We start from the raw sequence: 25,896 nt of genomic DNA, 5'->3' as shown, positions 1-25,896 counted from the left end.
TAAATACAATATGCAAACAAACAAGCCTATAACATGCGAACAAATGATTTGACTGCAATCACAAATGCAAAGTAACAAAATAATCCAACGGAAGAAAAAATAACAAAATTTTAAATGACATTTGTTTGCATTTGCAAGAAATAAATTTCGAAATCAATAAATTGCTTTTAAGTGGAATAATTTGAATAAAGAAAAGCTTGCCATCTCTTATTTGGAAATTTATCACGCTGGAATTATGAAAATATGCATTTTCGCTGTCAAGAAATATTGTGTCCTTTAAGAGGGTTGCAAATTAGCGTTAGCAAAGAGTCACATGGGCTGCATGTTTGACATGCCTGATTTTTACAGATCTTTAGCTGCTAAAGGGTCAAAAAAAAAAGAAAGAAATTAGAACTTGGCAGGCATAAGTCGACTTTTGTATGCATGCATATACATATATGATGAAAATAATGGAAATAGTATTCCAACAAAATAGAGAAATAAAAAGGAACAAACCGTATTATGTGTTCATCAACGTTTCGTCTTTATTTCGAGACTTCCTCTGGATGAATGAGATTAAGAAACAAAAAATACCAGTACAAAATATTTGAAAATGTTTCACGTGCACAGTGTGATGCAGTTCTATTTCAGCGCCAACCCTCCACTCTCCTTTTTGAATTTCAACGTCTTTTTCCGTTTTTCTGAAATAGAACTGCATCACACTGTGCACGTGAAACATTTTCAAATATTTTGTACTGGTATTTTTTTGTTTCTTAATCTCATTCATCCAGAGGAAGTCTCGAAATAAAGACGAAATGTTGATGAACACATAATACGGTTTTTCCTTTTTATTTCTCTATATGCATATATATATATATATATATATAGTAATTAATAATTACTACGTGCATAAAAGTCATCTATATACATGCTTGTTTCGGAATTTACTCCTCATCAGTACAGCTAGACTTTTATTGACAAGGATCGAACCTATAATGGCTAGATAAGTAGTCTGGTGTTTTACCATGGGACCACCAGGTCCTTGCCAGTTTTTATGCACGATTTTTATCGCTTATAAATATAAAATTGTTGAATTTTTATTTATCTTTTATTAGCGATTAATTTCTTCCTTATTACTTCGCTCCCTGAACGTTTTTATTATAAGAAAGGAGTTATTTGCCCCTTGTTTACATTTTGTTTACATTTTTTTCTTCGCCCACAGAATGAACTAACCTTAACCTGTGTGTGTGTGCATGTATGTATATATTGACTAAAATATATTTTATATATATATATATATATATATATATACACGTTAAGGTTAGTTCATTTTTAGCTATTTCTTATCCAACTGAAGATAGCTGAAATGGTAATGACTCTGGCTGGAGCGCTATAAGTTTTGGTTTTGGTTTCAATTCTAGCTGCTGTTACTCAAGTCATAGTTTTTTCTTCACTTTTGAAATTACTATTATATATTGTGTACAATAGAATTTGTAATGATCTATATATCTATAAAAGTGAAAATGTCTCTGTGTGTGCATTTCCCTCTCGAATATGTCAATTTTCAGTTTAGAGACTCGAGATTTGACATAAGGAGTATTGAGATTAGAGAAAATCTTTTTAATCCGTTTTCGACCAGAAATTTGACTGTCAAGGGGTCAAAGTTCAACGATTTTACCTTTGAAAACTCTACCAAACTCGTCTGCCAATTTTGGGTCTAAACACTTGAAATTTTAAATGTAGGTTACTTGGTCATGGATCAAACTTTTTAATTTGATTTGAGCCTAAAAAACATAAGTTAAGAGGTCAAAATTGGGGTCAAACTTTTGTGATACACTGTTTATAGAAGTGTCAGATGACTGAAAACAATGCCAGCATAAACAATGTTATTTCAGAGTTTTCCTTCTCCTATATGAGTTGCAGAACCAAGTTTGAGAGTCTAGTCTACCTTAAATATTAAGTTAATATATAGAGTATAGAAATTTATTATAATATCTAAGTTAAATATTAAATTAATATATATAGTATATAAATCTATATGATAAAACTAAATGTCTGTGTGTGTCTGTATACGAATAGGCTCCAATATGGTTTACTATTATACAAAACTGACCACATGCAATGATAGAAGAAATCTTAAGGAGCAAAAATGGCTATGTTATATTTTGAACAGGGGGGGGGGGTTATTAAAATTGTGGGGTCTGCATACGCGCCCGCTCCCCAAAGAATGGAAATAAAAAACAAAAACAAAACCTTTTACAAGGGTTTTTGATATAAATTCGCATAAGAATACTTTGCTAAGTATGTTTCAGCTTGAATAGGGATGGTATAATAAGTGTGGGGTCTGCATTCGCACTTAGCCTCCATAGTATGGAAATATGCTACAAACTTTAACAAACATTTTTTATATCTGTCCGCGTAAGTATACTTTGATAATTATGTTACAGTTTGAAGAAATATGGTATAATAAAATTATGGAGTCTGCGTTCACGCCTGACCTCCATAGAATAGAAAAATGTCATAAAGTTCAACACGTTTTTAATTTTAATATAGATCAACATAAGAATATTGCAATAAGCGTGGTATAATAAAATAATGGGGTCTATCTGGCTTTTATAGAATTATTTTTAATTTTTTTTTTTTTTTTTACTAAAATATAGTTTAAGTAAAATAAGTTGTTTTTGAGTCATGTTGAAACCAATTTAGGTGACCGAAAATGATTTTACCAATATTTAAATAATCTATTATATAAAAGGAAAAATGTGTGTGTGTGTGTGTGTGTGTGTGTGTGTGTGTGTGTGTGTGTGTGTGTGTGTGTGTGTGTGTGTGTGTGTGCGTATGTATGTCTTGCAAAAACTTTCAACAGACACGTCAGAACGTTTTAAAGCGCGGTCTCTTCAAATATCGAAAAATCAACCAAAAACATGAATTCCTTCACCCGCAACTGGGCAATTTTCAATAAGGAGGGGACGTTTTTTTTTTTTGTCGACATTTTCGCAAGGCATCATCTCCTTACTATTGACTACCCTTAATTCCAACGCTCGCCACTTCTGGTTTCATGATGGACATATCAGCTTGATCGAGGACAGAAATTATGAAGTGTAGTATAAGAACAGATACTACACTTTGTTTCTAATGTTTTAAATGTATTTTTTACCATTATACGATCATCTTTCTGTTTCTGTTGGTCCTGAATATGACCTTAAACTATATCCAGTGGTGAGGCCCCAGCTTGCGGGCTTTGAGAAGTGTGGAACCACCCATTAATTGCCATTGCTCCCAGGTCCCAACTATGGGTTGAATAGAAACCGACTTGAAAAAAAAAAATATATTCTATTAAAAAAATTTTTCTTCAAAATCACTGGATTCAGCATTAAATAACCTGAAAAGGGTTGATATGCCATAAAACAAAAACAACCAACCAATCTGTTTCTGTGGATTGTTTACTGATCAATTTACATAAAAAGATGTTTAAGTGCTTATCCCAATAAAATATATTTTTATGAGTTTTTCTTTTCATCTTTATTGGCAATCACTTGCATTTCTTTTCTTTTTTTGTTGTCAATAATCTATCATTTTTTTTTCAATCATTTTTTTTTTTTCAATCATTTTTTTTTTCAATCATTTTTTTTTCAATCATTTTTTTTTCAATTATTTTTTTTTTTTTCAATCATTTTTTTTTTACAATCATTTTTTTTTTTTCAATCATTTTTTTTTTCAATTATTTTTCAATTATTTATAATTTTTTGCAATTTTTTTCAATTATAATTTTTTAAATTATTAATAAAAATCTTTCAATTATTTGTATTTTTTTTTTTTCAATTATTTTTTTTTTCAATTATTTTTCAATTATTTATAATTTTTTGCAATTTTTTGCAATTATAATTTTTTCAATTATTAATAAAAATCTTTCAATTATTTGTATTTTTTTTTTCAATTATTTATAATTTTTTTCAGTTATTGATAATTTTTATTTTTCAATTGTTTAATTATTTATAGCTAAAAATTTTTTTGCAATTATTTACAAGTTTTATTTTTCAATTATTCATAATTTTTTCAATTATTTATAATTTTTGTTGCAATATTTTGCAATTATTTATAATTTTTTTCATGGTGGAACAATAAAATTGTCGGTCTAGAAAAAACTACATGATTCTATTTCTGTTTGATGAAAACCGTTTTTTTTTTTTTTTTTTTTGCAGACCATCTTCTAGTTGGCCAATTGTGTACAAATCTTAAGAGTGATAGGAACCTTCTATTAGGTTGGTGCAAAAATAATGTCATTTTTGGACATATCTGATACAAAAACGACATTATTTTTGCACCAACCTCCTGTGAAAGTGACACAATGATCGGAGGTACGCTGCTGTACAACTCTTGCTCTCTACCAATCCAAGTTATGACAATAGAACCATTGCCAGCATCCTCAAAATGCGTTGCTAGATTGCCACAAATAACAGGGACGTGCCCAGGGTGATGGAAACAAAGTTTTCGGCCACGGACATGGTCTTTGGTGTGGTTTCAAGTGAGGTCCACATCATGCCACCTCACATCTTCAAAGTCTGCTTGAAAGTTAACACCAAAGTGTATCTGGATGTGCTGAAGAGTGGGGTGATCCCCTGGTGAAAAAAAGAAATGCAAATGATTGCCACTTAAGATGAAAAGAAAAACTCATAAAAATATATTTTATTGGCAGCAGGAATCTGCATGGGCCCACAGGTTTGGCTTCAGGAGTGCTACGACTTTGTACCCTTTTCTCTCTACCCCCTCCTCCCTCGAATCGAACCTGCTGAACTAATTTGTTTGGTCATATGTTGAGAACATCACCAACATGACCTCTCACAGTATCAAAGCCAGCCTGATCGCTGCCATTCGCCGAGTATTCGCCAAACTTCCACTGGCACTTGTGGAAAAGACATGCTCCCAGTTTCGGACCTGTATCGAGGCGGTGATTGAGGCTGAAGGCAGCTACATTGAATAGATATCAGCTCTGCTACATAATCAAGTTACCTGAATTGATTTTTTTCAAGAAAAGTTTTAAAATAAAGCTGTAGTATTTTTTCATTCTGATCTGTATATTTTTTTAAAGTTGTTTTTATCTATTTTTAATTATTTAAAATTTTTCATGTAAATGCGAATATTTTTTAAGTTGCGCATTCATTTAATTCAGTAATCTTGGTCTATATTAATTTTATTTTTTTTTTTCTTTTCTTCCTCCCTTTTCTTTTCTTAACTCAAAAATATCTTTTTATTCTGACTCGTTTACAAAAACGACTAATTCCGTATGCATGAAAAGTTTTCCTCCTCTGTAAAGTTGGTAATGCACGTTTGTGGTTGCGACGATGTAAATGTTATTTCATTGTTCAAATGCTATTACGATTAAAAAAAAAAAAAGCTTATAAATGGCAATTGAAATATTGAATCACAAAATAAAAATAAAAAAATATATCTTGTCTGGAATCGCAATCAAACCGGAATCTAAAAAGAAAAGTAAAAATAAAAAATATACGTTGTCTGCAGACAAAGAATAATTGATTGATTGAAAAAGTGATCTCTAATAGAACGCAAAAAGAAACATTAAAAAAAAAAAGAAGAGACGAAAATACCATTGAAATTCTCATGACAATATAAAACTGACCTTTCGTAAAAGGTCTGTATAACCCATGCAAAGGGTGACCTAAAAATAATGCCACCCATGGAATTGGTAATAAAATTCATTGTCTCTTCTACAATCCAACCATATTATGTACAAATAAACTTCAGTTTAAGCCTGACTTGTCCACCAAGTTTCTCTCATTAATGTCCAACAGTCTTTGTTTTATTGCTGTTCAATTATATGTGAGCCCACTTTGATGATCGTCCCATCAGTATTTAGTGAAATTGCTTCATATTCTTTCAAGTCAACCATATGTACAAATAAACTTCAGTCCAGGCCTGGCTTTTCCACCAAATTTCCGTCATTAATACCCCAAGAGTCTTTGTTTTATTGTTGTTCAGTTATATATGAGGACGCTTTAGTGATCATCTCATCAGTATTTAGTGAATTTGTTTTATATTCTTTCAAAATCTTGAAATATATACAGAGTATCTCCCCTTCCTAAGACATGGCGTGCATTGAATCATACTTGGTACAAATAAATTTCAGTCTAGGCCTAATGTGTCCCCAAGACGAGAGCCATTCTTATGCAGTCTTGTCCAAGATCACTGCATATCGCTTGCTATGGGTCAAGATATGGTGCACACTAGGCTTGAAGCTAACTCAACCCGACTGAGTGTCACCACAAGTAAACAGTGTTTTTACTTATTTTAAAATGTTTATTTGGTTTGAAAAACAATAATGTCTACAGTTACGCAAGAACAAGAAAAAAATGGCCGTGATTTGACTTTTTACATCTTTGAAGTTTCAATAATAGTATTTTGTTTTCTATTTTATTTTCAATCCATTATTGAAACTTTAAAGATGTACCATTCAAACCGGTGCCATTTTTTCTTGTTCTCACATAACACTAGACACTACTTGTTTTTTTGAACTGTTTTTTGTAAGTAAAAACACTAAAAACATATTCAGCTAGGTAGAAGAATAACTTATCTTGCCTTCGATAACATTTGTTATGTATTTGTGTTTTGACTACGTTTTCGTACCTCTGTGGATTGTAAAACAAACCTGAATGCTCTAGTCCCCACTTTATGTGTGCCATAATCCAATGAAAAAAAAAAATCTCCGCCTTCTTTCTTAGACTCTGAGGATGAAAAATGATCACGTGCGAACCTATAAATAAGAAAATAAGTCCAGCCAATCAAAACTGTTAACCATTGATCTAAAAAAAATACTGGCATGTGTTTGACTGACGACTTTAAGAAATTTACTTCAAGCTATTACTTATTTCTCTTTGTCTCAAATCCATCCTTAGTACTTTCTTACGTTTTCCTTAGCCTTTTTTGCCCAATTGACTCTGATCTATCAACTGCTCTACATCAACTAATTCAAGCACTCTTATCCATTCTTTCAATGTGACCAAACCAACCAAGTCTCCTGTTCTGCGCATGCCTGTAAATCAGGAAATAGGACCATTCAACCAAATCTAAGTTACTTTAATTGCTAAAAAAAAAATCAATCAAGCTCAACTAATAGTAATTTATTGATCTGTTTTTTTTTTTGTTTTGTTTTTTTTTCATTTCAGGTCTGTAATCTCCAGCTTTTGCGATGAATTTTTTATTCACATGAGTCAGTATTCATTACGAAATCAAATCATTGCTTGTTACAAAAGCTTACAGAAGATTCTGGATTATTTACCTCAAATCAGGTAAGACAAATGGTGTTGTCTTTGTTTTTGAATTTCAATCTCACACAAGAGACGTTGAGCCAGAAAAATTGAGCCAGTTTAAAGCAGTGGCTTCACTGACTTCAATATGTTAGTACCTCAGGTTCAACAATCTCTTGTTGTGTGTCCAGTTTGAATTCATTCCTATTTTACTTTCAGCTTCTGCGTAATTCTTGCTTCCCTTATTTTGTCCTTTAGTCCTCACATTCCACGAGCAATGTTTCTGACAAAGAGAAAAGAATTGCTGTTTTCTGAGTCAGAATCTATTCCATCTAACATTATCATAGGCAAGCAAGTTTTTGACTTTGAAGTACTATATTTTTTATCTTCTTACATCAACTGGCTTCATGTCTTGTCTGGATCGATTTCCATAAAGGAAAGATCTTTATAATTTTTTTTTCTACTCACAAATTACCATTTCTCAAAGCCAAAAGCTACTTGGGGATAAGAGATAATGAGATGGATGGATTGTTAATTGAATGATGAATATTATGAGAGGATTGAAAAGGATGAATGAAATTAATAAAGTTTGATTACATATTATAACAGTTTATGACAAGTATTTGTTAACATTACATTTGAAGACGGCCATGTTGTAGCCTGCAGGAAATGTTCAATGTTAACTAGATAGGAAGTTCTTGGAAAGAAATTGTTCATGGAAATTCTGCTTGATGTGAGATATATGGGGAAAGAAAGGAAAATTCTTTTCAATTTCGCTAGTAAAATGAGTTCTTGTTGCGAATGTCTTACAGGTTGGAATCAGAGATTGGAGCTCAGTCGAGAACTTTCTATGGAAATAACGATAGTGTAAAGAAAAACTAGCAATGTCTTTTGTGTGAGAAAGGGACTATAGAGAATAGAAGAAATCACGCGTCTTCCCGCTGAAATATCATCTGTCAAGGCACGAAAAAATGAATGGCACTTTTCTCAATGTGGTAAACAGTACTTCATCTTCATCCTGGTGCTACCAGATCAAACTCTCTAAAAACACTAGCTTCCTGACCTAAAATGCACCAAGCATCGATATTTTTAGTTTATTTCCTTTTCCATTTACAAAACTCAATCATGTTCAGCAAGTCAAAAACAAAAACAACGAATTTGCTCTGCAGAATAACTAAACTAAATCAATCACCATGAATAAATATTTGAAAATATGAAGAACTTGAAGCCTAAAAATTTTTTTCAAAATTATTGGATTTGGCATTAATCTGAAAAGGGCTGATGTATGGTGAAACAAAACAATCAAACCAAACACCATGAATAAATATTTGAATATATAAAGAACTTTAAGCCTAAAAACTTTTTCCCAGATTATTGGCATTAAATAACCCGAAAAGTGTTAATATGCCATAAAACAACCAAACAAAACCATCTTTGGATATTTATTTCTGGGGGCGAGGGCGGGGGGAGAAGTAATAAAAATGCTTCACAACAAAAATATTTATTCAATTCAAACGTTGGTTCTTTGTATCTTTATACGTTTTTTTTTTTTTACCGGAATTGCTTTCTTTTTATTTTAATAAATGTAGCAAGTAACACTACTTGCGAGTAAACTGCATTGGATGCCCACTTAGCTCCAATTTTTTTTTTTTTTTTTTTTTTTTTTATTATATTTTCACCCCAAACAAGGCACATTGCCACTTTGGTGTAGGGGGCTACTATCAGGGGAAACATCTACTGGGGCACTATGTAGGGATTAGGGCAGTGAGATGTTGGTTCACGTTGCACTTGAACTTATGCATGTCAGTACAGTTGGGGAAGCAGTGACCTGGAATGGAATTCCAAAGTCTAGCAGTTCTGGGGAAGAAACTACTGGAGTAGAACGATCTTTTACATCTAGGGATCTCTACAGTGTGGGGGTGGGATTTTGCAGCTTGTCGGGTCTGTCGAGGGTGTTCACGTCGTGGGGGCACAAGTGCTTGCAGTTCTTCAGAGCATTCACCATTATAATACTTGTAGAACAGGCAGAGGGATGCAACGTTTCGACGATGGGACAGAGGCTGAAGTTTTGATGCCAGTTTAGAGCCTATCAGATTTGCGACTCTCTTTTGAACCCTGTCAAGGAGAGAGAGACTAGTAGCCGATGCACCGGCCCAAATATGACAGCAATACTCCATACATGGGCGAATAGTGGCCTTATAGAGGTACAGGATACTTTCGGGTGTTAGAAGTTTTCTAGCACGGTAGAGAGAGCCCACCTTCCTCGCAGCGGCCCTGGCAATGCCCTCGATGTAATTGTTCCAGCTCATGTTTCCTGTGAACGTTAGGCCAAGGAGCTTGAAAGACGTACTCTCAGCTAAAGAGTTGTTGGCCATTGCTATAGGTGGTAGAGAAGGTTTCCTGTAATTATTGAATGAAACCAGTTTTGTCTTGGTGGCATTGAACGTTACCATCCATTTTTGTCCCCATTCCACTACTGAATTGAGGTCATCCTCCAGTGTTTCTGCCATTACTTTAGATATATGTTCATTTGTTTTCCTGTCGTGCCTGCTATAGAGTATGGTGTCATCAGCATATATACCCATCTCAGAGGCAATTTTATCGGGGAGGTCATTTATGAATATCAGGAACAGCAGAGGACCAAGGATAGATCCCTGGGGCACTCCGGCATTTATATTATATTGTTTAGACGTACGACCGTCGAGGACAACCTGGATTTTTCTCTTATCTAAGAAGGATTTAATTATGTTAAGTATTCTACCAGTGATACCGTAAGATCTAATCTTCCTGAGGAGACCCTCATGCCATACCCTGTCAAAAGCCTTAGATATATCTAGAGCTACCGCTCTGCCCTCTCTCGCTTTGTCCAGTGAATGGTATATGCGTTCAGAGATTACAGTGAGGATGTCTGCCGTGGAACGGGCTTGTCTAAATCCATATTGATGGTCGGTCAGAAGTTTAGCATCTGTAAGGTGCTGGACTAGAGCATGGTTAATTAAGGTCTCAAATATTTTGGCAAAAAGTGGGAGGAGGCTAATAGGGCGATAATTTAATGGGTCAGTTCTTTCGCCAGAATTCTTGAATACTGGTACCACAGAAGCAGTTTTCCAGCAGCTCGGAAAGCAAGATTCATTAAGGCATTTGTTGTAGAGTTTGGAGAGAACTGGAGCTACTTCGGCTGAGCACTTTTTTAATAGCACAGCTGGGATGAGGTCGGGTCCACATGCTTTGGAAGTGTCAAGGTTTTTTATGATAGCATGCACCTGAGCAGGGGTGATTTCCAGATCGTCTAGCTTGGCATCTGTCCGCATAGGAAAGTCAGGTAGGGGGTGGTTTAAAGGGTCCAGTGTAGAGTTGGAGGCAAACCGACTGGCAAGCATGTTAGCCTTCTCGGTTGCTGAGCAAAGAACCTCGTGATTGTTGGTTAGTGGGGGAATCGTTGATTGCCCATTATTTACTACACTGTTGTAGATTTTCCAGAAGTCACGAGTTCCTAATTTTTGTGCTTCGATGCGTTTTTTAGTGGTTTCCGTAAATTCCCTCTTAGCTGTCGCTATTTCTTTCTTAACGTTACTTCTAGCTTCTATGTACTTTTGTCTGTTTGAACTGGACTTATGTCGGTTAAACCTTCGGAATGCATGCTGCCTTTGAGCAATGGCAGTTGCGCAAGTCGAAGTAAACCATTGGGGAGAGTGGGGCTTGCTATAGAATTTCCGCATGGGAACATGCGCTTCGATTGCAGTTTTGAACCATTCAGTGGTCTCAGTTGCACACTGTTCAGCAGGAAGAGAAAAAATATTTCCCCATGGGGCGTCTCTGATAAGATCTCTGATAGCTTCCCAGTCAGCCTTTTTATAATATCTGGTTGTTTTGAGCACTGGCTCTTCAGTTTTGGGTCTAGAGTTTAGGGCGATTTCAACCATTATTACCGCATGATCAGCGTTCCCAAGTGGGCTGTCGGATTTCGTTACACAATCATCAGGAATTGTGGTCAAAAACAGATCTAATAGTGATGCGTGTTGTTCTTCCTGATCAGGGAAGCGGGTTGGAAAAGTAACAATTTGCGATAGGGAGTGAGATACAGAGAAGCTATGAGTTGCGCTGCCTGCTGCATCTGTATAAGTAGAGAATCCAAGCCAGTTTTTGTGATGGACATTAAAGTCACCAAATACATGTACTTGGGCGCTAGTGTCGAAGGAGAGTGCGGTGTCTATGCTGTCAGATACTTTGTTTATTATGGTGCAGTCTTGGGTCGAAGGAGAGCGGTAGAGAAAGTAAAAGTAGCTAATGTTGTGTTGCATGATTAGTCTAAAGCACATAAAGGCTTGATCATCCGTTTCTAGGTTTGTCTCTCTAGTCAGGGGAAGGGTATTACGAATGTAAACTCCAAGTCCGTGCATATGTCTGTCAGAGTCCTTACGGCAGAGTGGGAGATATCCAGGCATGTTAAAGTAGTTAGAGGGGATGGAGGAGTGTAGGTTAGTCTCACTTAGTGCTAAGATATCCGGGGCATTTGTTAGGAGAAATGCTTCAACATCAGCTAAATTAGTTCTAAGCCCACGGATATTTGTGAATGCAAGCCTCAAGGGAGGAGGCAAGTTGAATTTGTTTGACCCTAAGCCTGGTTTAAGCTTATTTTTAGATTGTACTGTCATCATGTTTTTTAACGAGTTTCAGTTGGGTTAGGGGAAGCCGAGCAGGAGGTTATGCAGAATATCACACATGCATCACAAGTAGACCATCAGCTGACCCACCATCAACTAGGACTGTGGCCTCAGGAAAGCCCACCGGGGATGAGTGCAGGGTCCCTTTCCATGCGCGCCATGGCACTGCAAACATCCCGATATTATTCAACTGTTGATGGAGCAGCCGCTCTAAGCGCTACCAAAGACTTAGGGCTCCTGTACTACCAGTCGGAAACAGCAGCCAGTAACTGTCAATCCGGTACCCTCAACCCATCAGAGGAAGGTCAACCCAATCTAATTGCTCAGACATATGTGGTACTCAAGCATTCTCAAATGCCCAGCTTTAGGGGTGGGGTGTGTCGGGAGTGGGGGAAACGGCGTTCATTGCCCTAGACAAGAAACAAGATCTACCAATGGGTGTGTCTGTCGAATCACTGATAGTATCTCTGCGCCTGACTAATAGGCAAAGAAGGAGTGTGGAAGCCGGGCGATAGGCAGGACCTATCTACTCCTTAAGCAATTTAGGTATTGCAAACCGGTAATTTGTTTGAGTCACCAGCTCTAGGAAGGCTGTCATCCAAGACTGAAGAGGCCTCCCTCCTCTTTGGTTTAGTTTCAGAGTTTTCCTTCTCCTAGACGGATGATCTGGGAAGATCTACTGGGTCCGTCACCACTGAGAGGGTTTGCTCCGCGCCTGGGTTCTAATCCAGGTATTTCTGCGACCCCGCATGGTTAGATAATGTTATTGGGTTAGTTTATAGAGGTTATATCTGCTAAATAGTTACACTCCTCAAAGTGGATTAGGGATATTGTTATTTCATTGCTACTGGATAAAGGGGTTGAGTAGAGCTCATGCAGTGTAAGCAACTATGATTGTAAGGAGGCTTGTTAGGAGATAGTGTGGTTAGAGGCTTTCATTTTTGTTTATGAATATTTTTTTTCTCATTTTTTTTTCCTTTTTTTTATTTTTTTATTTTTTTTATTTTATTTTATTTTATTTTTTATTTATTTATTTATTTTTTTTTTATCCATGTGAGCTTGGGTCTAGTATAATATTTAAGTGTGAGTAGGAGTTAAGAATTGAACTAAGAGTTGTGCCAAAACTATTTTAGATGATATCAGGGCATGAGATGCAAGTGCAATATAGTACGGGTAAAACAGTAAGTTTTGAGTCATGTGTAATTTGATAAATAGATATATGGGCTGGTTTTAGTAGGTGTGAATAAAGTTGGAGGTACAAGGTGAGTTTCTATTATTGAGAGAAGATGTTTGCAGCTTTCAAGTAAAAGTTATGGACATTTAGCATAACAAAGAGCATTGGTTCAGTTTCGTATTAGCGTTGCAAAGATATCTAAGAGGGGACAGTTGTGTAATGCAGTGCGGTGTGCTTTGCTTCCGAGTACATACTTTAGCTGTTTAATCCCAACTGGAATAGGAATGAACTCCAATGCATGTCTAGAGGGTAGAATTGTATAGATGTTTAGTGATGACTAAGCAGTTAGCATGTGAGAGTCAGGGGCTGGAAGTTAAAGATTCCAGTACAAAACGGAGTGAAATGTAGGAGTTAAGTGGCGGTTTGGTGGGAATGAGCAGATTGTTAGCCTTCAAGGGATAGGAGTTATTAGTTTACAAGAAACAAATCAAGGATTTAGAGTGGCAGGTAAGTTTGTTTTTTTTGTTTTTTTTGCGCATGCAGGCTAGACAGAGGTAATCGTCTTGGAGGTAAAATGTATATTGGGATTTCGTAGCTAGCAGTTAGGTGTTTGTTCCAGTTACAAGAACTAGTTCATGGCGGTCTGAAATTCCGTATTTTGTATTTATAGGAAGACATTAAGGTAACGTACAGGAGCATAGCATCCACTCAGGAAGAATAGCTCTAGTATTACAGCTAAGATACTGCATATTTAGGTAACGAATAGTGAAAGTTAAATTAGGTGGCACTTTTTTTTTTTTTTTTTTTTTTTTTCACCTTACCATGGCTGTTACTATTAAGTATTGTACTTAAATAAAGTTCTTCTGTCATCTAAATAAGCTAAAAAGGGATTCCCCCTCCGTATTACTACGTCGATGTGACATGGTAAAAAGAAATTAGTCAGGAAATTGTTTTTAAAATAAGTGAATCAAGAATGGTCAAGATGCCTGAGAGATAAGATAAAATTACATCGAAAAAAAAAAAAAAATAAAAAAAATAAAAAAAATTAAAAATAAAATAAATAAATAAATAAATAAAAATAATAAATAAATAAATAAAATAAAAGGGTTAGATTTGTTTGGTTTAAAAAGAGGATAGAATAAAATATAAAATAAGATAAAGTGTGCAAAGAAAATACAAAAAAAAAAAAAAAAAAAAAAATGTACTTAGCTAAAAATTAGATCTTCGGTGTGGCGGCAGATATCTCTTCGACCACCATGCACGTGACGCTAAGGAAATACTGACCTTACTAAGTCATTACTAAGCTAGGTCATTGGAGTAGGGGGGGCACACCTTACATTTGGTCGTTAGTGAGAGCTTTTCCTTCTTTAAGGGGAAGGAAAGGAAGAATACCAATATTCTGCTTATATATTTTGAATAGATTCTGAAGACTTCGTCACGATTAGATTTTATAACAGTAACTTGGCCAGGCATGAATTAAATTAAAAACTGGGCAAATTAGGCTGAAAAGAAATAGAAGCAAATAGGCAATCTGAAATCAAGACAATTTCTTGTCTGAGATATTTACCAGTAAAGAAATTGATATGAATGGCTGTCATCTCAAAGAACGGCCTGGCTTTGACAAACATCTGGGTGTGACCTTCACTCCTGACCTGAAATGAAAGACCTTTTGCGAAAATCGCAGAAAAACTCAGAGTATCATTGCTGGCATGCCTCAGGAATCCATCCTGAGCCGAACTCTCTTCCTTATCTTCATCAATGATCTCCCAAATAACATTCTAAGTTCATTCGTAGACATTTATGCAGACGACACTATCATCTATGGCAACACTTCAAAGACCAGCAATGACCCAAGATCTTTCTGATCCTCTATTTTCTGATCTTGTGAATGTGATGCAACAGGGAAAAAGGTGGCTGTTTTTTTAATGCATCAGAAACCAAGCTTTTCTCTTCCCATCATCAATGCTCTGATCCCCACTTGACCCCAATTTATATGAATGGCTTTCGTCTCAAAGAATGGCCCTGTCAGCGGGGCATTAGAATACACTGACTGCCCCCTTGCAAAGAGTAAAAGTCCCTAAGTGGGGCCACCTGTTGACTGTCGGTAGCAACTCGTAATGCCTAAGGACAGGATCCTGATGGTTAAGCAGGTCGGGTTCAGTGTCCTATTAAGACATGAGCTGCAACACACCACTTTGGTCCTTACTTGAGCTAATTAAAATATTTAAAACGAAAATGTTTCAAACCCCTACAACTATTAAGGGTTATAGCAAATACTGAGTGGGGATCAGACAGCTCATCACTCCTAAAATTATATAGACCCCTGATAAGAGCCAAATTAGATTATGGAAACTTCATATATGGTTTGTCCCCAAAAAGTTCTCTTAAAACTCTGGACCCCATCGATCACACAGGATTAAGATTTGCCTTGGAGACATTCAAAACCTCCCCGATAGAAAGCTTATATGCTGAAGCTTATGAACCCCCACTAAAATTGAGATGAGAAAAACTAGGTTTGCACTATTATCTAAAAGGAAATTTTCACAGAACTCCTACCCTGGCTGTTAAATTAACATAAGTCATACCTGACCTGACAATATGCCTATACTATATATGACTATAGAGAAAAACTAAACAACATTTTGGATTCTTACCCAAATTGGACACACATTTACATGGATGGTTCCAAAGATCAAAACAAAGTGGGTTTTGCCGCTATTTCAGAAAACACGATTCAGCAGAAAAGTTTACCAAATAATTCCTCAATCTATAGTGCAGAAATAACAGCCATAAACTTGGCTCTAGATATTATCACCAACCAAAACTCCAAAAAATTCATAATATTTGTAGATTCATTATCAGTATTAGAAGCATTAAAAAATCAAAAACTAAACAATCCCTTACTAATAAAACTGTTACAAAAGATCCATTCTATCCTGCCACACAAAACGTTCTTCTTCTGTTGGATTTCTAGTCACTACGGTTTCTGTGGAAATTAAAAGCTGATACAGCAGCCAAAAACTCTCTAAAACTCCAAATAAATTACATAAAGGTTCCATACATGGACTACAAATGTTCCCTAAACAATTTTACTACAAAGAAATGATAAGAAAACTGAAACAATTGCCAAAACAACAAACTTTTCCAAATTACATCTATACTTAAAAAAACTATTAGATCCCAGAAAATCACGTAAAGAAGACATAGTCTTATCACGTATCCGGATAGGACACACGTACATAACTAACTTACTCTTTTATACTAAAAAGTTAAGAACTTCCCAAATGTATATCATGTCACAAACCTTATACGATGAAGCACTTTTTACTTGACTTCTATTGCCTCACACAACTTCATCAACACTACTACAAGGCCACAAACGTAAAAAAAATACTTTGAAAAAGAAAACCCTAAGACCATTCTACACTTCCTAAAAAGAGCAAATCTTTACCATAAAATATAAATACCATCAAATAAAAAACTATATCAAAACATTGCCTGAATATACTCAGCGAAAATCAACTCCGAAAGCATCTAAAAATTAAAACTTTATATACAGACCTAAAGAAAGTGAAAGGACTGACTCTCTTAATTATTGCCTTATCAGTCTCCTCCTATTCACGCTTTGAGACGCTAATCAATCAAGCAAAAGCTAATCTTCTCGCTGACAAACACTACAGTTTTAGAAATGTCGCTCTACTGCAGATATTTTAACAGTCATCTCTGAACGCATGGCGGTCTTAACAGAGCTGAAAGAGAGAAACAGACCAAATACCAAGGTCTCATGTATGATATGAAAAGAAACTGGAACCTAAAGGGGATATCGATCATACCAGTTATCATAGGTGCCACAGGACTTATGAAGAAGGAACCTGAAGTCCTACCTAACTAATATTCCTGGTGAACCAAGTGCAAAAGAGATTCAGACAATTGCACTTAAGGGAACAGCGAGGATACTAAAAAGAGCTCTCGGTTGGTTTCAATAAAAAAGCGGGGCAATGTTGGCAGCTGGTTTGGCTGCCCCATACCCGGCATTACAATCTTCAAAGGAAGAAAAATAAAAAAAAAAATAAAAAATGCATTGGATAAGGCGGATGAAGCCCTGGCTGTAGACCTTGATATATGCAAGGCTTTTGACAAAGTCTGGCATAATGGGCTGCTAATAAAACTTAAATCATACTGGACGAATACTAAATACAATTAGATCCTTCTTAGATAATAGGACCATCCAGGTTGTCGTTGATGGACATTCATGCAAGTAGCATAACATTAATGCAGGAGTGCTTCAAAGATCAATCTTTAGGCCACTATTATTCCTGATATTCGTCAGTGATCTCCCTGATAATATTGTGTCTGAGATGGGTATATTTGCTGATGATAGAACACTATGACATGCATGAGGGAAGAATGGATGTACATAAACCGAAGACAGTGGCAGAATCTTTAGAAAATGATCTCCAAACCGTAATTGAATGGTAACATTTAATGCTAGTAAGACTAAGTTGCTCTCCTTTAACAATTAGAGGCCCTGTCGGTGGGGCATTAGAATACACCGACTGCCCCCCTGCAGAGGGTAAAAGTCCCTCAATAGGGGTCCTGGATATGACCTTAAACTATATCCAGTGGTGAGGGCCCCAGCTTGTGGGCTTTGGGGAGTGTGGAGCCACCCTTTAATTACCATTGCTCCCAGGTCCACTCTGACCCGGAGTGGTAGTACCTGTTAGGGTCCCAACTATGGGTTAAATAGAAACCGACGTGAAAACAACAAACATATTCTATTAAAAAAAATTTCTTCCAAATCTTTGTATTCGGCATTAAATAACCCGAAAAGGGTTGAAATGCCGTAAAACAAAAACAACCAACCATTAACAATTAGAAGAAGCACCGATATCCATGACTTCCCACTTGAGAATTCTTCCTTCAAACTCTTCAGCTTAACATTCCCAGGAAACATGAACTGGAACAAATGCATTGAGGACATTGTGAAGGCTGCTGCAAAGAAGGTGGGCTCCCTTTACCATGCTAGAAAACTACCCACACCTGAGAGTATCCTGTACCTCTACAAGGCCACCATTCACCCATGCATGGAGGGTTGGTGCATCTACCACTAGTCTCTCCCTCTTGAATAGAGTCCAAAAAAGAGTTTACAAGTATTTTTAATGGAATGTGTTCTGATGAACTCATTGCACTTGTGCCCCCCTCGATGTACATATCCCTGACAAACCTGCTTAGCAACAAAACCACATCCCTTCACTGTTGAGATCCCTAAATGCCAGAAAGCTTTCTACTCTAATAGCTTCTTTCCTAGAACGACTAAACTTTGGAATTCTCTTCCTACTACTTGCTTCTCAAACTGTACTGATTTGCAGAAGTTTAAATGTAACGTAAACCAACATCTTGTTAATCTTTCTTAGGCATGGTCCCAATTAGTAGTCTCTTATGTCCAAGTGATGATATGCCTTGTTTGGGGTGAAGGGGAGTAAAGAGAAAGAATGATCTAAAGAAGGTTGATATGCTAGTTAAACAAACCAACAAAACAAAGAAACAAACAAAACAAAAAACAAACAAACCAACAAACAAACAAACCAACAAAACAAAAAACAAACAAACATACAAACATTTTCGACAAGCTTCTGGGACTGACCTTCACTCCTGACCTAAAACAGAAGACTTATATCAAATCCGCTACCAAGGTTGCTGGAAAAATTGTTGTATCATTCTGCTGCTCCAGAAGGTATCTAACTCCCAATGCAATCCTTTACCTATACAAAAAAAAAAAACCAACAAAAAAACAGCCTATCTGGCCTTGACAGAGTACAAAATAAACTTTGTGGCTTATTGGGGGATGCCCTTTTCTCTTCTCTGCATTGGCGACCACGGCTCTCCATTGCAAGTGGCTATCCATAGTTCAAAGCAGCTCAACTTTTGATGATAATTCCCTCCAATCAATGACGTCATCCATCAAGGTGCGTCTTTGTTGACCTTGTTTTTTTCGATCCTGGAAATACCAGATGTTCTATGCATCTTTGACGATAAATATGTCCTAAGAAAATCATTTGTCTTTTCATGATATTTTCCATCAGCATTCCTTTAGTGCATCCACATCTAGTCCATATTGTTATAAATGTGATTTTTCCAAACAACCTGTAACATTTGTCCAACAAACCAAATTTCTGCATTTTGGGGCAGATAGTGCAGCTTTTGCAACCATATAACAAGACAGACCAAACATACATCTTAAGAATGCGTTGTCTAGTCTTGAGCATGATGGTATTGGAACATAATACTGAGTTAAGTTTTATAAATGCTTGTTTATACTCTGAGCTATATGTGAGTTTATAGCATACCATGATCGTCCTGTAGATGTAATCCATGATCCAAGGTAACTGAATTTATCTTCCTCAGTAACCGACGTGGCTCTAATTGTTAAATCACACATAAATATGACTTCTTTGCCAAATATCATTATACTAAAAGTCTTTTTTGCATTCGGGTTCAAACCAAACTTTTCAATCTCATTTATTACTATTTCTAAAAGTTTCTGGAGATTTTCTTTGGATGTTGTAAGAACGGTATATCATCTGCATCACATAAATTACATAGTTGGCGTTCACCCACGGATATCCCAGTAAGTGCAGAAAGCGGAGAATGCTTTCACTGTACAAAGAAAATAGGTCAGCCAATATTACACACCTGTGTCTTACTCCCCTTTGGATTTTTACACAACCACTTAGCTCATCATCTATTCTTACTGCAGCTGTTTGGTCTGGGTATAAATTTTGTAATATTCGCAAATCTTTTCCATCAGTATCCAGTGATTGTAACATCGCCAACAGCGGTTGATGATGTATTCCTTCAAATGCTTTACTGTAATCCAAGAAACAGAGATAAAGATCTTGTTGATGTTCTATTGAGTGTTCTGCAAATTGTCTTAAACTAAACGTGGCATTTCTTTGTGCGCACACACGTACATGACAGTCAGTAGCCAAAATGCACTGAACGATTGGAGGTGAAGCTGTCAAAACTGATGTTGTCGGAGGTCAATAGGTCAAGTAATTGACCCCCCACACCTGCCGGGGTTGGAACACCTGTTAAAGAACAGTTCATATATATATATATATATATATATATACCAGAAGGCAAGCAAGCAGACAGACAGCAGGATGTAGCAACATTAGACGAGCTTGCTGTTCAATCCGCCCCCTCCTGCTCACATTCTCTGCTCTAGCTTGGCTGCACGCACACGAGACAAATAATAAAATAATATTTTTTATAGCAAACAGATTTTACGTTACGAGTTGTCTCTGGCTGACGAAAAAACTACCTTTGTGTGTCTTGGTGAACAACTTCTTATACCTTTGTTCTGCTGATAAACTTATTTTGTTTTTCTTTTTAGTGGCCATGTTCATTAGTTGGTTGATAAAGATATCTTTTACAAAACCACACTGAACATCAGAGATATCAGATGTTATAGATCTTTGTATATGTTGTAATAATGCTTTTATATATAAGATGTATATAAATTCGTTTCTTTTCTTCTTTTTAAGGAGTACATATTTTGTGATTGGAACATATATAACTAATTATACCATAACCATGTCAGGACACAGGTAAAAATTGTTTTGTTTTATTTTTTTTTTACCATGAATAAAATCTGATTATTATTTTTGTATATTAAATTCAGCCAAAACGAAAAACAATGAGATTCTACATTTTTAGGGCAATTATGTGAAAATACTCTGGAAAAAAAAAAATGTTTGTTTTAGACCAGTGTAGCATATAAATTTAACATATAATTAACCACTTTCTGAACAGATAGCATTTGAACAACATGTGACCATTTTGATCGCAGATGTTATTTCTGCATTTTTCCTTTTCTAGTAAAAGAAATAATTGCTCTACCAAGGCTTGAGTCTAGTCTACACTACTATATCACTCAATATTGAGCAAGCGGGTGGGGGTAGATTCATATGATGGAATCGCCTCAATAAAATGTGACACCAGGCCCCCAGGCTGCACCAGCAAATATCACACTACTACAACTTTCAATCTGTTATACTAAGATTGTGTTAGAGTTTGCTTTCCTAAAGCTTTTTTCCTATATATTTTAATCACACAAAATACATGCTGAAATATTCCTCAGTTTTGGGATTGAGTTACGTTTGAAAAAATCCATTTTGACTGTAACCGTAACATTAACCGTAATTTGCAATTTACTCATCAAGTGACGTCATCTCTTACTAAGTTTCTGTCTATTATCTCTGTCCTTTCTCATTTTATGATTTCCCCCACCCCCCTCACCCCACCCCTTATTATTTTATATAGTGTCAGTTGCTTTCACTTATCTCTCCCTGTCTCCTATTCCTCTCTCTGTCTCTCAACACTCAAGTGTAGTAAAACTATCAATAAAAAAAAAACTTGGAATAATCAGTTATAAGCAGTAGGAAGTATCACCACAAGTATTAGTACTATTCAACCCCTAGATGAAGAGAGAAATGGAGGTATACTGAAGAAGAAGACTAATTTGGAGTTTTGTCTTTCTATTAAAAAAGGGGGTTAACAGAGAAACCAACAAACAAAAAAAAAAAGGGTAAAAAATTCAAATACAATAAATAAATGTTAGCCAATAAAAGTGACTTTTATATCTACCTGGCTCATATTTGTTTGTGTTTTAAAGTAGTTTTAAATGCTTTTTATTTCAATAAAATTATTTACTTTACACGAAATCTAAGTCAAGAAAGATGGCCGACGCATTCGTCATGTGTCGGCAGCCATCTTTGTTGGCTTAGACATCTTTTATTGGTGGCTGTGGTATCATTTATTTAGTGTATATTTTATTTTTTACATTAGTTGTTTGTTTGCTGCCATCTTTGTTGGCTTAGACCTCGTGTACAGTAAATATTTGTGATGAAATAAAAAGCATTTAAAACTACTTAAAAACAAAAAAATGAGCCAAGTATGTATGAGTCATTTTTATTGGTTATGGGAGCATTTATTTATTGTATTTGTGCATTATTATTTATTTATAGTTGTTTGTTGTTTTTCTGCTAAATCCCCCTCACCCAAAATTTAAATAACCTTTGCAAACTCAATTTTCTCCGATCCAAACAATATAATCTGAGCTCAATGGATTACCCAATGGGTCACAGTTTTTCTAAAACAGGCTCCTTCAGTCTTAGACAGACTAAGGAAACCCACGAAGGGTTGCCTGCACGTTAAATTTTTGTGGCAGGAGGTGCGCAATCTCCAACCACACTTCTCCTGAGACGACATTGTTAATTACCAATGGCAAGTGAAGTGCAGGATGACTGGAAACAAGTCCTGAGATAAACGGAGAGTACACACAGCGCCTAGAATTCCCAAATGGTCACCCATCTGATACTAACCAGGCTCAACGTTGCTTAACTTTGGTGATCTGACGAGAACTGGTGTGTCAACGCGATTGTGCCATACAGTTTTTCTAGTAGCTATATAAAAGGTTAACTCAGCAATATTTCCGTATGAGAATAAGTCTCTCTCTCAAGATAGACTTATGATATGATTTCCTTCTGTAACCCGACAGAGATTCAGTTTTTAAAAGATTTTTAAAAGATTGTCAGGTCAAAGGTTTAAACGTCTGCATTCTGATATGTTTGTAAAAATTTTTGATTTCTGTTTCTTCTTGTAGTCCAGACGCATCACATCAAGTTTTGTCATTGGATGGCAAAGAGGTGAGCAACATCTGGTACTTACCTCATAGCATCGAAATCGTGCAACTTTACAGGACCCTGGACAACCAGAGTTGCATCGAAGCCCTTAACAATATGTTGCGCATCTGCTCACCGCTGCACGATATCATCCACTACATTTTTGCTCACGTCAAGCTAGGAAGCAATCGCGTACATCTTTTCACAGGACAAGAAGGCTCTGACTCGTCTTTTATAAGTGGAGGCCTCGAGAGCATACGTAAGTATATTAGCGTTTTGTAAGATTTTGATTTTATTTAGATTTGCTCTCGAATTCCGGAAAAGAAAAGCTATTATCATTCCAAGAATAGGTTTAGTTTGGTTATTTTGTTTCACGGCATGTCAACCCCTTTTAGGTCATTCATACAGAAGTTAGGAAACCTGTAAGGAAATGGGAGAGAAAGAAAGCGGAGGGGGACTTGTTTTTGTTTTTAGCTTTATCTTTGAAGGCAGTTGAAGGCAGGTTGTAGCTCAGACTAAATTAAGAGAATTTTTAGGACGTAGAGATGAGGAGATGAAATGATCAACCAACTAATGAACATGGCCTCTAAAAAAAAAAAAAAAAATAAGTTTATCAGCAGAACAAAGGTATAAGAAGTTGTTCACCAAGACACTCAAAGGCCATCTAAAAAAGGATTGTTAATCAAGGTGTGGCGGTAACTAGGACAAAAGCAGTCAAAATATTTAAAGTTAATTTATGGACAGTTTTAAGAATGAAGGTGAGCTTTGAGACAGGGACAGTTTATGAACAGGCTTGAGTTTAGGACAGTTGAGGACAGTTTCCAGTTTGAAGCAGTTGAAAGCAGGTTGTGGCTCAAACCAAATTGAGAGAATTTTTTTTCGAAACCTAATAGGTGATGTCCTTTTCTCTTTCCTGCAACCTCTTTACTACAGAAGAGGCATTGTGAGCCTGTCTCTGCTTTGTCGTTATATTCATTGCAAGTGCTCAACTGAGCTCCAATCCAAACTTCTACAAAAAACACTCGATTAGCCACAACCAATAGTCTGAGCTGCAATCTAGATGAAGATTCCATAAACAAAGTTTCTTTCCTAGAACTGTTTGCATGTGGAACAATGTTCCACTCACCTGCGTCCCTGCAGATTACAATATGGTAGCCTTCAAGTACAATGTAAACAAGTTCTTGTTGAGCCATCCCCTTAAATAATCAAATTTTACCTTATATACACCTTTAACGATTACTAAACTATCACCTTACATTCATTAATCCTATCCTCGAGTGGCCTTCTGGCCTTGATAAGTAGTGCCTCATTTGTAAAAAGACAAAGAATTGAGTAATGTACATTTCAAAGAAACTTTTCTTGATGTTTTGATGACAACCTGTTCGAGTGAAAGATGAGAATGAAATTCTGAGCTAGGAATCCTTGTTCGTATTTATGCAATGTTTTCATTGATGAGCAATCAATAAACCAAATAAATGTTACAGGTGTTTATATGTGTTTATTTTTTTCTCTTAATTGTTGCCGTTTCTCTTTAATGCATGTCATGTGTGGCCATGATTGTCTCATCTGTTCAACTAATACGAATAAAACTTTTTTCATGCATGAACGCAACGTTCACTGAGTTTTCTTTAAGATTTTTATTTGGAGATAGTTTAGTCAAGAAAGAAACATTAATGTTATATTGAATAGTTATTTACTTCTTAGATTTTGTTTTCTACTTACCAGAATGAATGACACAGACAGACAGACATCGAAGCAACATTCGACTTAGATTATTCTACAGTATTAGCCATCTCTTGTTTGCATGGGTTCCCAGAGAGAACTGATATGAAAAGCTTAGTTTTCATTTAACAGAATGAATGACACAGACAGGCAGACATTGAAGTAACATTCAACAGATTATTCTACATTATTAGTTGTGTATTGTTTGTATGGCTTCCCAGAGAAAACCATTTCGAAAATGCAACATCATTAATCATATCCTCATATCATTTGACTGATTGTCTATGATGTTTGACCTTTGACTTTGCTTTAAATTCAAATATTTAATGTCTAATGACTAATAATTTGTTCATGTTAATTGCCATGCTGGACACTTTAAAATTTTGTGACTGATTTCGTAATTAATGTTATTACCTTATTGATTGTGGATTGTCTACTTTTACTGTAGATGGCTTCAAGAATTTTAAATATATGCCTTTATGCATGCAGTTATATGCTGGGCATTTATACACGCAAGTCTTTTATGTGCTTTTCACTTCTTCTGTTTAACGATTATTAATGTTAATTGCAAAGCTGGACACTTTAAAATTTTGTGACTGATTCTGCAATTAATCTTATTAATTGTGGGTTGTCTACATTAAATGCAAATGGCTTCAAAAATTATAAATCTTTTTATGTTGGTGTTATAGATTTCTGTTTTTGCATCATATGAGGAATTGTGGCAACTTAGTTCACAAAATAATTCCTACAAACACTAAAAAGCAAATGCCTCTAATTGCCACACTCTTTCCTTTTCTGCTCTGTTTGGGTTTGCTTTCTTCATGCTGATATTATAAAGTCCCGTGTTTTGCGCTATTGACTAAATAATCATGATTTCAGGAATCAAATAAAAAAAAAATCTTGCAAATCATACAAGATTTTTTTTTGTTCTTGTACCATACTTTGTCAAGAATGAAAACGGTTACAATAGAAAAGGGTTGGTTGGTTGTTTTTGTTTTACGGCATATCAACCTTTTTCAGGTTATTTAATGCCGAATCTAGTTATTTTGAGCAACGGTTTTTAATGGAGTATATTTGTTTTTTAAGTCGTATTATATTTAACCCATAGTTGGGACCCTAACAGGTACTACCACTCCGGGTCAGAGTGGACCTGGGAGCAATGGCAATTAAAGGGTGGCTCCACACTACCCAAGGCCCGCAAGCTGGGGCCTCGCCATCGGATATAGTTTTAGGTCATATCCAGGACCAGAAAAGGGTTGATATGCCGCACATTAAAACAATCAAACTAAATAAGCGTTTCTATTTTACTTTAAAATGTTAACATAGTCGCATAGGAATGAGTTTCCGATCGATTATCGTTTCTTGTGTGCCGCCTTTTACCAAAGATGAAACCGATAACAACAGAAATT

At 35.8% G+C, this 25,896-nt stretch overlaps 1 protein-coding gene across 1 annotated transcript in view; it reads left to right on the top strand.

The window, feature by feature from the left end:
- Window positions 1-25,896, top strand: part of LOC145297800 (uncharacterized) — a 339,551-nt gene that overhangs the window by 203,985 nt on the left and 109,670 nt on the right. Inside the window, exons 31-33 of the mRNA XM_080144088.1 lie at window positions 7,161-7,283; window positions 20,627-20,689; window positions 22,747-23,024. Of these exons, the coding sequence (XP_080000214.1) occupies window positions 7,161-7,283; window positions 20,627-20,689; window positions 22,747-23,024 (464 nt within the window). The remainder of the gene's footprint in view (window positions 1-7,160; window positions 7,284-20,626; window positions 20,690-22,746; window positions 23,025-25,896) is intronic.

Source organism: Euprymna scolopes, chromosome 18 (genome assembly GCF_053919585.1).
Source record: "Euprymna scolopes isolate OS-2025 chromosome 18, ASM5391958v1, whole genome shotgun sequence".
Lineage (NCBI taxonomy): Eukaryota > Metazoa > Mollusca > Cephalopoda > Sepiida > Sepiolidae > Euprymna > Euprymna scolopes.
The sequence above is the reverse complement of the archived record's forward strand: the minus strand, read 5'-3'. Positions and strand labels throughout refer to the sequence as shown.